Below are 14,882 nucleotides of genomic sequence, written 5' to 3' on the forward strand. Positions count from 1 at the left end.
CTGTCCATCGAGTTTTCCAGTCAAGAATACTGGAGTATTCTTTTCCTCCTTCAGGGGATCTTCTAGACCCAGGGATCAAACCCTCATCTCTCGCATCTCCTTCATTGGCAGGCAGATTCTTTACCACTGAGCCACCTGGGAAGCCCAGTGTTCAGGACATTCACTGCAGCATTGTTTGCACTGACCAAAAACTTTTGCAAAGACCAAAACTGTTGGAGTTTCCCTCAGTGGGGGACTAATCAAATACGTTATCAGGCAACTGTACTGTGGTACCTAAGCAGCTACTTAAAAGGTGGGGACACGGGTGAGGGTTGGAGGAATGGGAGGTTTCTCCAAGATCTATAAAGTAAGGTAGAGAATGATGATATATACTTACTTACACCTCAATTTTAAAAGTAGGGAAGCAATTTTATATTAGTTAAGATATATTAAGCATGAATATATTAATGTTTGTATATGCTTCAAGTATCTCCCCAGGGGTAGGAGGAAGATTTATTTGTTCACTGTATATACAACTTGAATCATTTTAATCTCTGCATATATTGATACACATGTATATGCATGTGTATATGTGTAGTAAGTTTAGAGTTTTTCAATAAGACAAACCTGGTTTTGAATCCTGACTGTACCGTTTAACTGCTGTGACCTTGAGCCAATAAATTTGTCTGAGCCGCCCATCCTTGTTTTTGAAATGAGGTTAATACCTATTCCTCAAAAGGTGATTTTGAGGATTAGAAGAGGTATATACATTAAGCACTTAATGTACTATGAGTCATGACTATTGAATACAAGGTAGCCCCAGACCCACATTGATTCTGAATTAGTGTCCCCTAGACTTGAATATATTTTTTATGAATGTACTTTATGAATGCTTCGGTTTCTTTGCCTCTTTTCCCCACTGCTGCTGCTGCTGCTAAGTCACTTCAGTCGTATCCAACTCTGTGTGATCCCATAGACGGCAGCCCACCAGGCTCCCCCGTCCCTGGGATTCTCCAGGCAAGAACACTGGAGTGGGTTGCCATTTCCTTCTCCAATGTGTGAAAGTGAAAACTGAAAGTGAAGTCACTCAGTCGTGTCCGACTCTTAGCGACCCCATGGACCGCAGCCTACCAGGCTTCTCCATCCATGGGATTTTCCAGGCAAGAGTACTGGAGTGGGGTGCCATTGCCTTCTCCACTTTTCCCCGCTAGATAAGTGCTTTCTTTGTCTGCCTGTTGGGGTCATCAAATGACGGAGCTCATGGCGGCAATTTGAATTCAGGGCAGGCTTTTATGTGTTCATGTTTCTTGTCTGTGACCTTTCTAGGTTTCTTTCCAGATAAGTAGTCTGTCATCTTAAGACACGTAAGCTGAAACCAAGGTGCTAGACCTTTTTCCCCCAAAGAAAAAATATTTTTATTGCCATCTCCCTGCTTGATTGTAAGAAACAAAATACACATACTTATCACAAAGGCCAAAGAAAGCAAAAACAGTAATTTGCAAGCTCACCCCCGGAGATCAATATTACTTGCCTTTCTTGAGGGTTTATTATGCATCTTGGACTAGACTGAGCATTTAACATTTATTAGCTTACTTAATCCTTCTAACAGTTCTTTATGGTAGGTGTTGTTATTAATCCCATTTTATAGAAGAAATTATGACAATGTAACTTTCTCAATATTTTATAGCTAAGTGGCAGAGCAGAATTTCAAACCCTGACCTGCTGAATATTCAAGTTCACGCTTGAATAGTGTGTCTTGTCTTTGCAGTTTCCTTCACATCTGTCTCTGCACTTGTGCATATACACATGTAGACATAAATTGCGTCATAGTAACTGTCCTGTTTGGTAGCCTGCTTTTTTTCTCTCAACAAGATGTGATGAACATCTTTCCTTGTGTAGATACCTAGAGGTTTATTACCATTCTTAATGATTGCATAATTTCCCATTGTAGAGATATGTCATAATCTAACCAGTTCCTTATCAATGACTGTTTAAGTGGTCAGAGATGCGACTGAGATAAACATAAAGGTGTATGTACATCTTGCATACGTATTGCATTTCAATGTTTATATATATATATATATTTTTTTTTTTTTTTGGCTGTACTGTGCGACATGCAGGATCTTAGTTCCCCAACCAGGGTTTGAATCCATGCCCCCTGCAGTGGATGTGTGAGATCTTAACCATTGGACTGTCATGAAAATCCCTTCAGTTTTTTTATATTGATTGCTCAAATGCCCTTAAATAATTTGTGCCAGTTTGAAATGCAGTGGCTCTTATATGTACTGTAAGAGATAGTTTGAAAGTGTTTAGACAGAGCTCTCAACTCTTTGACTTACAGAAAAAGATTCCCTTATGTTTATAAACTGTGCCTGTAATAACAGAATATATGTTATTAGTCTGTTATTTTGACATCTTTGTTCTGAATGCCTTTTATGGCTGAGGCTACACGACATGTAGCATTGACGTTAGAACATTAAAGACTCCATGGCTGTAGACCTCATAGAAGCGCTTTTCTGACGCTTCCCCATGAAGTGAGAACAAGTAGCTTTACTCCTAGGGCCCTTGTTCATCAGTTAAAACATTCTGTTATGTTATATTCGTGGTGGTCAGTGAAAGTGGATAGATGAAAAGGGGAAAATGAGTTATAACATCTGGATATAGTTTAGTTAATTTCATAAAAATTTTCCATCTTTTTTTCTCCTCTAATTTGATTTTAAGACTGGGTAATATATTTACATGATTCAAGAGGTATAAAAGGATATACACTGTAAAGCCTCCCTTTGGCTCTTGGCCTTCAGCTACCCAGCTCTTCTCCCTACAGGCAACCAGTGTTGTTATCTAGCTCTTGCATATTCCTCCAGATATACTTTATGTACATAGAGGCAGATAAAGAACTATTCTCCCAACACAGATTCCATGTCCTTTTAAAAGTTCTCCAGAGAGGGATATTATTTTTTAAATTGGAGATGAATAATCTTGTTTTGAAAATTGTGTAATTCCCATTTTGATAACTGGCCGTCATGGGAACCAGAGACTCAGAGTTGAGCTTGCTCTCTTGATGTTGGTTCAGGGGTTGGCAAACAAGGATTCCTGATCCTTCAGAACAATTAGTAGCAGTTGTGAAAGAGAGTCGTGTTGATGGTGATGAGGTGGATACAGAGTAGAAACAGCTGCTTCCCCTGAGAGAAAGCTGCACAGGGACTTGGTTTGGGCTGGTTAATAGGGAGTCACTTTTATCTTCTTGTCTGAGTGTTGCGGTGCTTTTCTGCTGGCCTCTGTGATCTATGGCTTGGGCTGCCTTTACACTCTGAGTCCTTGAACTCCAGGCCAGGCAGTTGGCAGGTCAGGCCAGGCAGTTGGCAGGCGTTTACCTGATCTGATCTTAGAGAACACTGCGTCGGAATGCATTCATTAAAGGTGTATTAGTATGCACTGTGTACCCACAGGGTACCCCTCCTTGCAGGGCTGTTCCTAGTGAATTGCCAGACCTTTATTTTTTTCCCATTTAAAGATACCACATGCTTGTTAGAGAAAATTTGGAAAATATAGAAAGCTTGAGGGAGTAGCGAAAATCTCCTATATGCAGTCCCATCTCACAGAGTGGACCACTACTGCTGTTTTGATGTGTGTCTTATTTTTATGCAATTGTGATTGCTTGTATTTAATTTTGTAAACTGCTTTTTCATTTATGCTAAGCATATTCCATGTCATTACAGAGCCTTGATAAGTGTTATTTAAAAAGATGGACTAGCATGACAGGGGCTTTCCAGGTGTCACAGTGGTAAAGAATCCACCTACCATTGCAGGAGACACAGGAAATACAAAAGACACGGGTTTGATTCTTGGGTCAGGAAATCGCCCTGAAGTAGGAAATTGCAACCTGCTCCAGTATTCTTGCCTGGAAAACTCCATGGACAGAAGAGCCTGGCGGGCTACAGTCTACTGGGTCACAAAGAGCCGGACATGACTGAGCGTGCATACATAAATTTGGTCATAGACAGAGATGCCTACAGGAGCCAGGCAGGAAGTGTAAATGAGCAAAGCATGCTAGGTGTGAGACAGTAGGAAGTGTGGGTTGGGGAGGATTGGGTGGCTGGGCCCATCATCGGGTGGCTGAGCTGTAATTCAGTTCCCATTGCCTTTCATTTCCCCTGGGGCCTGGGCCAGGGGCTGTCAGGATATTCCCATTCTTCCAGAGAAGCAGAAAACCTGTCTGTTTTAATGTGAAATTGCTGTTGGTTTTTTGTTTGTTTTAGTTTTATTTTGTTTTTTTTTTTACAGAAATCTTTAACATTCAGAGAATAATATAGGAAGCAGAATTGACAGTTGTTAATGTTTTCTCTTATTTGCTTCAAGCCTCATAACCTGTTTCTATTTGTTTTTAAGAGAAATGATAAAGTATTACAGATAAAGTTGAAAAATTCTTCACATTTCTTGTTCCATTCTCTACATTTCACTCTGTCCAGTTTTAGCAGGCATTATCATAAATTACTGTATATCTTTCTATTCCATTTTTGGGAATATTTACATATACATAAATGCAAATCCATGAACACCATATTGCTTTCTAATTTTTCAGTCATAATTATCATTCTCAGCTTGCTTTTTCACTCAACCTGTTTGTTTTCTTTCTTTCTTTTTTTTTAAAAAAAATTTATTTGGCTGCGCCAGGTCTTAGTTGGCATGTGAGATCTTTATAGTTACAACATGTGGGATATAGTTTACTGACTACGGGTCAAACCTGGGCCCCCAGTGTTGGGAGCACAGAGTTTTAGTTACTGCACCATGAGGAAAGTCTCAACCTGTTTATTTATTAATGTAAATATATGTAACTAATTCAGGATTGACAGACTTTTTCTATGAAAGATCAGGATTTTTAGGTTTCGTGGGCCACACTGTCTCTGCTACAGCTACTCAGCTCTGCTATTTTATAGCTAATGCAGCAATAGATAATATGTAAGGAAAGGGATATGACTGTGTTCCAATAAAACTTTATTTACAAAAACTGGCTGTGGGCTGGATTTGGCCTGTGGACTGTCATTTGCTGACTGTTGCTGCAATTTATTCCTTTTAAATACTGAATAGTAGCCTATCTGTAGCATGAATGTACCATCTTTTATTTTTCAGTTCCTCTATAAATGGATGATTAGGTTGTTTCCAGTTTTCTACTATTTTAGCAGTGCTGCAGGAAGCATCCTTTTCCATGTTTCCTTGTACATATGTGCAAAGGTTTTTCACCAGGGCATATACAGATATAGAGGTAGAATTGCTGGGGGGTTTGTTTTGTTTTGTTTTTTTAAACAACGGTTGGGCCAAATAAAAATGGCTTCAGGTAGAATGTGACCAGTTTGTGACCTCTGTTCTAGAATCTCTATAGGAAGCCACTGGTTACTGATAATCCAAATCCACACCTAGTTCTAGAATTTATTGTGGACTCCTTGACAGCACAGGTGAGAATGGGTGAATCCAAACAAGAAAGATTCTAGAAGAGAGTGGTTGCCCTGAGAAATGTGCTGATTTCCTCAGCAGACAAAAGAGATGAAGTTGGACAAAGACTCAATCTTTCACATGTAGTAGCCATTCTAATGGTGGTTGTTAACAATGGGATGACAAGTTCAAGTAGAAGAGGTGTTCGGGATAAAGATGCTCAGCTGCTGACCTGTGGTTTCTCCTTTCCTGGCAATGCTGTGAGTTCCTTTAAAGATTTATCACTGTAATTAGACAGACCAGAAGAAGGAGGAGGAAGGTAATAAAGACTATCAGGGCATCCTTCCAAGAAAACCCTCTCCTTTGAGGAGGACCCACAGCAAGATTTTAAGCTCTGGTGGCAGGAAATTAAATTAGTCCATCTTCCTGAAGTAATATGTCAGTAATACATGACTAGTTCAGCCAAGCTCAGTGAGTTCAGAAAAGAAATGATGTTCTGTGTTCCAAGTCAAGGAGATTTAATTAAGTGGACTCAGACTTTGGGAATTCCTTCTTTTTAAAAGCTTTTCAAGGTTACTGTGGGTCATTATCATCCCTTTGTTTTTATTGTTTTGGAGAACTCAAAAATATACAGGGCTGTAACAGAAGCAGCTGAACATCAAGATCTGCTTGAAAGCCTGCTGCAGGCTTTTTAGTTTTATTAGAGAGGCTTGGGGTCACATTGCTTTCATAGGTGAAACCTCTCCCCGGGTATGAAATGCAGAAGAATCGATTCTCTCCAGTGACCTGTTCCCCATCCACCTCTTCTGTTTCTTATTCCTTGGAGTCTCAGGTCTTGTCTAACCATCCCATGTACTACAGCAGAGGCCTCCCCAAAGGAAGCTCTGGGGCCTGGGCTTCGGGCTTGGCACCCAGAGAGCTTTTGGCAGGCCTCTGTTGAAGTGGAGGGAGAGTCAGGCAAGGGATCAGCCATAGCTGTAGCTTGGGGGCCATTCCCCTAGACAAGAAAAGGAGACACAGTAACCTGGCCATTCTGATATCTGATTCTAAGTATCCGGCAAAATTCTAGTAGCTTCTAGAAGGTAATGAAGGGCTGCCTTTTACATAGTTTTCTTTAAATGACTTGATATTTACTTTTAATTGAACATTCCCTGGAGAAGGAAATTGCAACCCACTGCAGTATTCTTGCCTGGAGAATCCCATGGACAGAGGAGCGTGGCAGGCTACTGTCCATGGGGTCGTAAGAGTTGGACACAACTTAGCAACTAAACCACAAACCACCACAGTTGAACACTGATTAGGTATTTGGATCTCAATTTGAACTGATTTTTTTTTAAGGATGATGACTACAAATTGAACAAGAGAAACTATTAGTCTAGTGATATTTAATGCATAAAATTAGGCTTCCCTGGTGGCTCAGCAATAAGGGATCCACCTGCAGTGTTGGAGACTGCCTGCAATGCTCTAGACACGGGTTCAATCCCTGGGTCGGGAGGATCCCTGGAAGAAGGAAATGGCAACCCACTCCAGTTTTCTTGCCTGGAAAATCTCATGGACAGAAGAGCCTGGTGGGCTCCATGGGGTCACCAGAGTCGGACACAACTTAATGACTAAACCACCACCATCACCACCAGTAATCTTCAGAATGACCCTTTGACAAAGGTTTTGGATGCAGTTGTTTTAACTTTTTTTTCTTTTTTGGCCATGCTGTCGCATGTGAGCAAAAGTACCCCCACCGAGGGTTGAACCTGTACTTTCTGCAGTGGAAGTGCTGAGTCTTAACCTCTGGACTGCCAGGGAAGTCCCTATATTAGTTAATTTTAATCTGACTTTATTTTAGTTCACAAAGTATTTCCACGTTTATAAGTAACTGTTAGTCTGACAATCATCCAGAATGAAGGAGAATTATCCCTGTTGTACAGATCTTACAAAAACACTGATGCAGGGAGGCTAAGAGGTCTTGTGGTTATTCATTCTTAGAGAACATTATTTTATTACGTATAACAATTAGAAGAATTATGAAAAGTAGCTTCTCATGCTTCCATGTGCTTACTTACCGACAGAACAGTTTTTTATGAAAGATCAATGAAGGAACATAACAACTCTGTGTTTATTAATTGGCAGCATATATGCCTAGAATGACTCATCACGGCTATACATTTTTCTGCCTTTTGTTGGCAAGGTATAGGTCAGTCTCACAACTCAATGAATACTGTAATTCGTGTTCTAAGTATCTATCAAAATTACAAATGCATATATCCATGCATATATAGATTTTTTTTTCCCATACATGAAAGGATGTGGTCCTAGGTTTTTCATAGTAAAATATCAGAAACAGCTTAAGTGCTAGGGTAGTGGTTAAATAAATTACAATGCCTCCATACAGAGGGATGTTTTACTGCTGTCATAAAGAATAGGGCAGCTCTGCATTTACTGAGGGGAACAAACTCCAAGATAGGTTGTTAAGTAAAAGCAAGCTGCAGGACACTGCATATTGTGTATTACATACTATACTTGTGTAAAAAAAGAGAGGATAAGTGTGCATTAATACATATGAGCTTGCTATGCATAAACTTATTCAGGAAGATTAAAAATCTAATAATACTTGCCTTGTAAGCAGGGAAGTAGTTGGCTGGAGAACAGGTAAGGGAGAGGGACCTGTCAGCAAAGGACCTTTTGAATCAAGAATCATGTGAATTACCTGTTTATTTTTAATTTTAAAAATGTATATACTTTAAAATAATTTTTATTTTAAAAATAATTTTATTTGTCTGTTTACTTATTTTTGGCTGGCTGGGTCTTTGTTGCCGCGAGCACAGACTTCTCGTGGTGGCAGCATCTCTCGTTGTGGAGCACAGGCTCTAGGCTCATGGGCTTCGGTAGTTGCAGCTCATAGGGCTCAGCAGTTGCGGCTTGCAGGCCCTAGAGCGTGGGCTCAGTAGTTGTGGCATATGGGCTTCGTTGCTCTGTGGCCTGTGGAATCTTCCCAGACCAGAGATCAAACCCGTTCCCCTGCATTGGCAGGCAGATTCTTATCCATTGTGCCACCAGGGAAGTCAGAATTATCTGTTTTTTTAAAAACCCCTGGTTTGAGGTTTTGGGGAGTTTAACGTCATCATATGTATCTCTCTGCTCTAATTTGCTTGCTCCCTACCCCTTCCCAAAGAACCCATTTAAACATCCTTTCTTCTGCTCCATGAGTTTTTAGCACCAAATGAAGTTCTTTTTTGTTTTTACTTAAAAATTTCTTAACATCTATTTTCTTATTTGCACTCAAATTTTTAAAAATTTATTGACTGGATAAGTGCTTTCTTTGTAATGCATTACCCCACATCCTTGTTTATTTGAACACATTTTGCATGAGCCATAGTTGATTTTAGAATGGAAAAGTATTATCAGTACAAGATAGGAAATTCAAACAGTACTAATGAGTGTATAGGGAAAAGTTTTTTTCCTTTTTCTAGACCTCTGAGTGTTCTCTGGGCCCCTAGCTCCCCTCCCGAGGTTGCCACTGTTACCACTTTTATATGTATGCTTCTAATATTGTAGCATGCATATGTAAACTGTGCTATAGATACTGTTCCTTGTCCAGGTGTTTTCACTTAACAGCATATCTTGGTTTAGGATTATGTTTAGATTAGCACACTTTTTTTTAGCAACTGCACAGGATTCCACTGTATATATTAAATTTATTTCATCAGCCCCCTCTTGATGGGGATTGGGGTTGTCCACAATCTATTGCTACCACAGATGATGCCACAACAGATACCCTTCTATCTGAAGAATAAATTCTTAGAAATACAACTGCTAGATCAAAGGGGCTTTGCATTTTAAATTTAGATAGATAGCTCCAAATGGCTCTATGCAGAGCTTATGGTAGTTCCACAGTATATAAGGTTACTTGGGCTTTTATAAAGCTTCCAGCCACCTCAACCTGTAGTATAGGATAAAATATACACTGAAGAGTAGACAGGCTAGTTAACACTGTTGGTAGGGTAGTGTTTTTATTTTTCCCTCTGCAACTGGTTAAGATCCCATGAGGAAGTAGCCATTTGTAGTAGTTATTAAGTATGGCTGTCAGATGGTTGGCTAGATGGAGGTGACCTGGGTGTGTAATCAGCCCCCAGTGACAACTGTACTGTCTGCTTACTTTTTTTTTTCCCCTCCCCCTAGGACCCTAGCATCCTGAGATATTTTTGGATTCATAGCCCTTAAGAGTGACCTGGTCAGAGGTCATCATGTCAAAGCTGAAAAGCTCAGAATCAGTCCGGGTGGTGGTTCGCTGTCGGCCCATGAATGGCAAGGAAAAGGCTGCTTCATACGACAAGGTGGTGGATGTGGACGTGAAGCTAGGGCAGGTGTCTGTCAAGAACCCCAAGGGAGTGGCCCATGAAATGCCCAAGACCTTTACTTTTGATGCTGTCTACGACTGGAACGCCAAACAGTTTGAACTCTATGATGAGACCTTCCGACCGCTGGTGGACTCTGTCCTTCAGGGTTTCAATGGGACAATTTTTGCCTATGGACAGACAGGGACTGGGAAAACCTACACAATGGAAGGAGTCCGGGGTGACCCTGAAAAAAGAGGGGTCATCCCTAACTCGTTTGATCACATCTTCACCCATATCTCTCGATCCCAGAATCAACAGTACTTGGTCAGGGCTTCTTACTTGGAGATCTACCAGGAGGAGATCCGAGACCTGCTCTCCAAGGATCAGACCAAAAGGCTCGAGCTCAAGGAGAGGCCTGACACTGGGGTGTACGTGAAAGACCTGTCTTCCTTCGTTACCAAGAGCGTGAAGGAAATAGAGCATGTGATGAACGTGGGGAACCAGAACCGTTCTGTTGGGGCCACCAACATGAATGAGCACAGTTCCCGTTCACATGCAATTTTTGTCATTACCATCGAATGCAGTGAGGTGGGCCTCGACGGTGAAAACCACATCCGGGTAGGGAAACTGAACCTTGTAGATCTTGCTGGCAGTGAACGGCAGGCCAAGACCGGTGCGCAAGGGGAAAGACTGAAGGAAGCAACCAAGATCAACCTGTCCCTTTCGGCCTTGGGTAATGTCATTTCTGCCCTGGTGGATGGAAAAAGCACTCATATTCCATATCGGGACTCCAAGCTTACCAGGCTCCTCCAGGATTCTCTTGGTGGTAATGCTAAAACTGTGATGGTGGCCAATGTGGGGCCTGCCTCTTACAATGTAGAAGAGACCCTAACCACTCTAAGATATGCCAACCGTGCCAAAAACATTAAGAACAAGCCAAGGGTCAACGAGGACCCTAAGGACGCCCTTCTTCGAGAATTCCAGGAAGAGATTGCTCGGCTCAAGGCCCAGTTAGAGAAACGGTCCATTGGCAGAAGGAAGAGGCGAGAGAAGCGGAGGGGGGTTGGGGGTGGGGAAGAGGAGGAGGAGGAGGGAGAAGATGGGGAGGAGGAAGGGGATGACAAGGATGATTATTGGCGGGAACAGCAAGAGAAACTGGAGATCGAGAAGCGGGCCATTGTTGAGGACCACAGCTTGGTTGCAGAAGAAAAGAAGAGGCTGCTGAAGGAGAAGGAGAAAAAGATGGAGGATCTGCGGCGGGAGAAGGATGCTGCTGAGGTGCTCGGGGCCAAAATCAAGGTACTGTACCCTGCCTTAGGCCCCTTCTTTTTTCTTTCTAATTTTTTTGTTTTATCAAAAAAAATGATATGAGGAATGATGTTGATATTCAGTGCCCAGGGGCTTCCCTAGTTAGTAGCTCAGCTGGTAAAGAATCTACCTGCAATATAGGAGATCCCGGTTTGATTCCTGGGTCAAGAAGATCCCCTGGAGAAGGGATAGGCTACCTACTCCAGTATTCATGGGTTTACCTGGTGGCTCAGACGGTAAAGAATCCACCTGCAATGCAGGAGACCTGGGTTCAGTCCTTGGGTTGGGAAGATCCCCTGGAGGAGGGCATGGCAACCCATTCCAGTATTCTTGCCTGGAGAATCTTTGACAATAATATCCATGTACCCGCCTCCCTCCCCCAGTATAAGAAACAGAATAGCATCTGTATCTTTACAAGCTCTTTGTGCCCCTCCCTCCCCAGAGGTAACCGTCACCTTGGATTTGGTGTTTATTCTTTCTTTGCTTTTCTTTATAGTTTACCCAAATGTGTATATATATCTCTACATGAGAGATAATTTTGTGCATGCTCAGTCGCTTCAGTCATGTCTGACTCTGTGTGACCCTATGGACTGTAGCCCACCGGCTCCTCTGTCCATGGGATTCTTCAGGCAGGAATACTGGAGTGGGTTGCTGTGCCTTCCTCCAGGGGATCTTCCTGGCCCAGGGATTGAACCCGGATCTCCTGCATCTCCTGAATTGCAGGCAGATTCTTTACTCACTAAACCACCTGGGAAGCCCCCAAAGATCTTTTTATGAGACCAGTGCTCTAACCCCTGAGCTACGGAGCCCCCCAAAGATCTTTTTAGTTTCACATAATTTTTAACTTTCGTATCAATTGAGTCCCACTGGTGTGATCTACTTTTATTTGCTAAATGTTATGTTAATGAAATTTATCCATTTTGATGCCTGGAACTGTGATTTATTCTTACTGCCCTGAGATTTCCATGGCATGCCATTCTCTTGATAGTGTGGGTTGTTTTAGTTTTCTTGCCCTGAATTCCTTGTCCTTGACTCGAGGAGAACTTGTGTGAGTGAAAGTTTCTTGCTTGACATCATCAGGTCTTAGGGTATGTATAGCTTCAACTTCACCAGACAACAACACGTAGCTTTCTCACACGGTCATGTGTGTGGATGCTTCTACCAGGGGGGTGTGAGTCCTGGTTGTTCCCCATCCTTACCAACACTTGTGATTAGCAGACTTGAATTTTTGTCTGTCTGGTAGGTAAACAATGGTGTCTGCTTGTGGTTTTCATATGCAGGGTGCCTGATTAAGCAAAATCACCCCTGGGTGCTCCCTTGCAGTCAGGCCCTGTGTGCCAGTGGCTGAGTAGAATTCTAGAGTGTGGAGGTGCCAGTGTGTTGCCTGTTCTTTCTGGCACCAATTCCCTCGGGTGCCTGGACTCTGGGCCGCCAAAGGGCTTTCCTGGCAGAGGAGAGCACAGCGCTGGCTGTGGAAAACTGAGGATGACCACTGCTTGACAACACGCCAGAATTTCTTTGAAGCGTTGGGTTCTGTCTTGTTGTGTTTGTGCAAACTTTGATTTCTACTCTAAAATGTGTCTGTGTTCATTAATTTTTAAAAAAATGACAAAATGATCTCTTTCCTGCCTCCCCTCCCCCCACCACGTGAAGCTGTACTTTATCTGTGGCATCGTAGTAGCCCTTTCAGAGACCTGGGTCCTGTTTGATTTCAGAGGTAGGGACCCTTTGTAGGACTCTCAAGACCTGATGTGAAAATGGAGTCACATACAACACAATTAGGAAGTAACTGTTCTGGGGAGGGGCTTACTGTGGGGTTCTGTTAAGTCACTTGACCCTTCCTGACTCCTGCACTGTGTAACTGGGTATGCTTGTGTTTGATCTGCATGTGGTATTTTTAAAGATCACAGCTTTTATTCAAGCCCAGGAGCACCTAGACTCTAAACAACCTGGGGTAGTTGGGCAACTCTCAGAAGCCGAGTATGGCCAGACTCAGCATCACCTCAAGCTCACTGGACCTCTTACATGTTTTATTTATGGGAGAATGACATGACATCTGTCTTTCTCAGTCCCTGAATGATATACAGTCCTAGGACAAAAGAATTTTAGAGCTGGAAGGGAGTGTGTTGGGGGTGGTGATTAGTAATCAGTCCAGTCTTTTCGTTTTGAAAGAAGAGGAACATCTCAGGGGTTGAAACATGACAGCCGGGATAGAAGTTTCTTTAAAGCAAGGTTGCGGAGTTTTCAGAGTCCATGCTTCTCAGGTGCAAATCATTCCCCTGGCTTCAGCCCTCATCTAAATGCTGAAGGTTTTCAGTCTGTGTGGTTAGCCCAGAGCTGTCTCCTAACATCCCAGCTGATAGCCTCTGCCTGCTGGATATTTCCACGGAGATGCCCAGGGCCATGCAGAGCCTGCTTCGGCCTGCCTTTCCTCAGTCTAGCCAGACTCCTAGGAGTTGTCATTGCCAGCTGCCACTCGCTCTCCCTCAGTCTCTGAATCCTGCCTCTCTTGGACCCATCCACTTTGCTCTCCCAACCTCTCCTGCCCCAGCCGAGGCCTGGAACCTTAAAACAGCCTCCTGTCTGCTCTCACTCCACCCAGCCTGCCCTTTTCCAGTTATTCTTCCTGTTGCAGGGGAGTTTTATTTCTAAAACACAGATCTGGTTATGTATCCTAATGCTCAAAGGACACGTCAGTGGTTCCTGCAGTTCTCAGGGTCAAGCTTAGTCTCCTTTAACAAGGCTTGGAGGTTTTTGAACTACCCCCTGATTGCTTTGCCAACTTCATGTATCACCACTCTACCCTACCCTCTGAAAACAACTTTTTTTTCTTAGCTGTTTCCTATTTTTATTTTAGCACTCTTGTAGCTGTCCCTTGAGACAGGAAGCTTTTTCCCTGACTGCCTTTGGGAAAAGGCTGAATCCCCCCTTCCCCTGTGCCTCTCCCTGTATTACTTTGTCTTTTCCTCATGCTAAGATCTGACTCCATCTGATAAGAACTTGCTTACTTGTGGCCCTCCATGGACTCTCAGCTTTTGACTCATATTCATAGTGGCATCCCCAGTTCCTAGAATGTAGGAGGTGCTTAATAGGTTCTAACTGGGGTCAGTACTTCATACAAACAAACCAAAAATTTTCTTTAAAAAATAAAGCTGAAATTCACGTATGTCTAGGGAAGCTGTCTTCAGTATTTCCATTATAAAGCCCTAGTGAAGCCGCCAAAGCTCCACCCCAGTGATGGGAAAGGCCCAGCTGAGCACAGTATATTTTCCCCAAGAATTTACCTGCTTTGGCTCGGTCCGGAGCTCTTTGTCTTTCATAGGCTTCCCTGTGAGGAGCTATGTTCTGAGCGAGACCAGTCACGACATGGATTCTGTCTTTTCTCATAAAGGCCATGGAGAGTAAGCTGCTCGTTGGAGGAAAAAATATAGTAGATCATACAAATGAACAGCAGAAAATCCTGGAGCAGAAACGGCAAGAAATTGCAGAACAGGTAACTTGTCATTCCTTTTTGGAGAGAATGGAGTAGGGTGGGGTGCGTTAATGCTACAGAGCAAATATCTTTTCTATTAGACTCTTCAAAGGTGATGGAAAGGACATGTGTCAGCCCCTTCTTGGTGGGAAACTCATCTAGCGCACCCAGCCCCATATTCTTGAATAGACATTGTCTGTAGGCACACTGATCAATTTTGTGACATTGCTCAGAAACGTCGAGAGAGAGAAATCCAGCAGCAGATGGAAAGCCGAGACGAGGAGACCTTGGAACTGAAGGAGACGTACAGCTCATTGCAGCAAGAGGTGGACATCAAGACCAAGAAACTCAAAAAGGTAGGA

The 14,882-nt window shown here is 42.7% G+C and overlaps 1 protein-coding gene across 8 annotated transcripts in view; it reads left to right on the forward strand.

The window, feature by feature from the left end:
• Nucleotides 1-14,882, forward strand: part of KIF3B (kinesin family member 3B) — a 38,091-nt gene that overhangs the window by 10,977 nt on the left and 12,232 nt on the right. For all 8 annotated transcript variants that reach the window (XM_043883790.1, XM_043883789.1, XM_043883798.1 and 5 more), the window contains 3 exons: nt 9,583-11,039; nt 14,440-14,541; nt 14,754-14,876. In XM_043883790.1, the coding sequence (XP_043739725.1) occupies nt 9,648-11,039; nt 14,440-14,541; nt 14,754-14,876 (1,617 nt within the window). In that variant the 5' untranslated portion in view covers nt 9,583-9,647. The remainder of the gene's footprint in view (nt 1-9,582; nt 11,040-14,439; nt 14,542-14,753; nt 14,877-14,882) is intronic.

Source organism: Cervus elaphus, chromosome 23 (assembly GCF_910594005.1).
Source record: "Cervus elaphus chromosome 23, mCerEla1.1, whole genome shotgun sequence".
Taxonomy (NCBI): domain Eukaryota; kingdom Metazoa; phylum Chordata; class Mammalia; order Artiodactyla; family Cervidae; genus Cervus; species Cervus elaphus.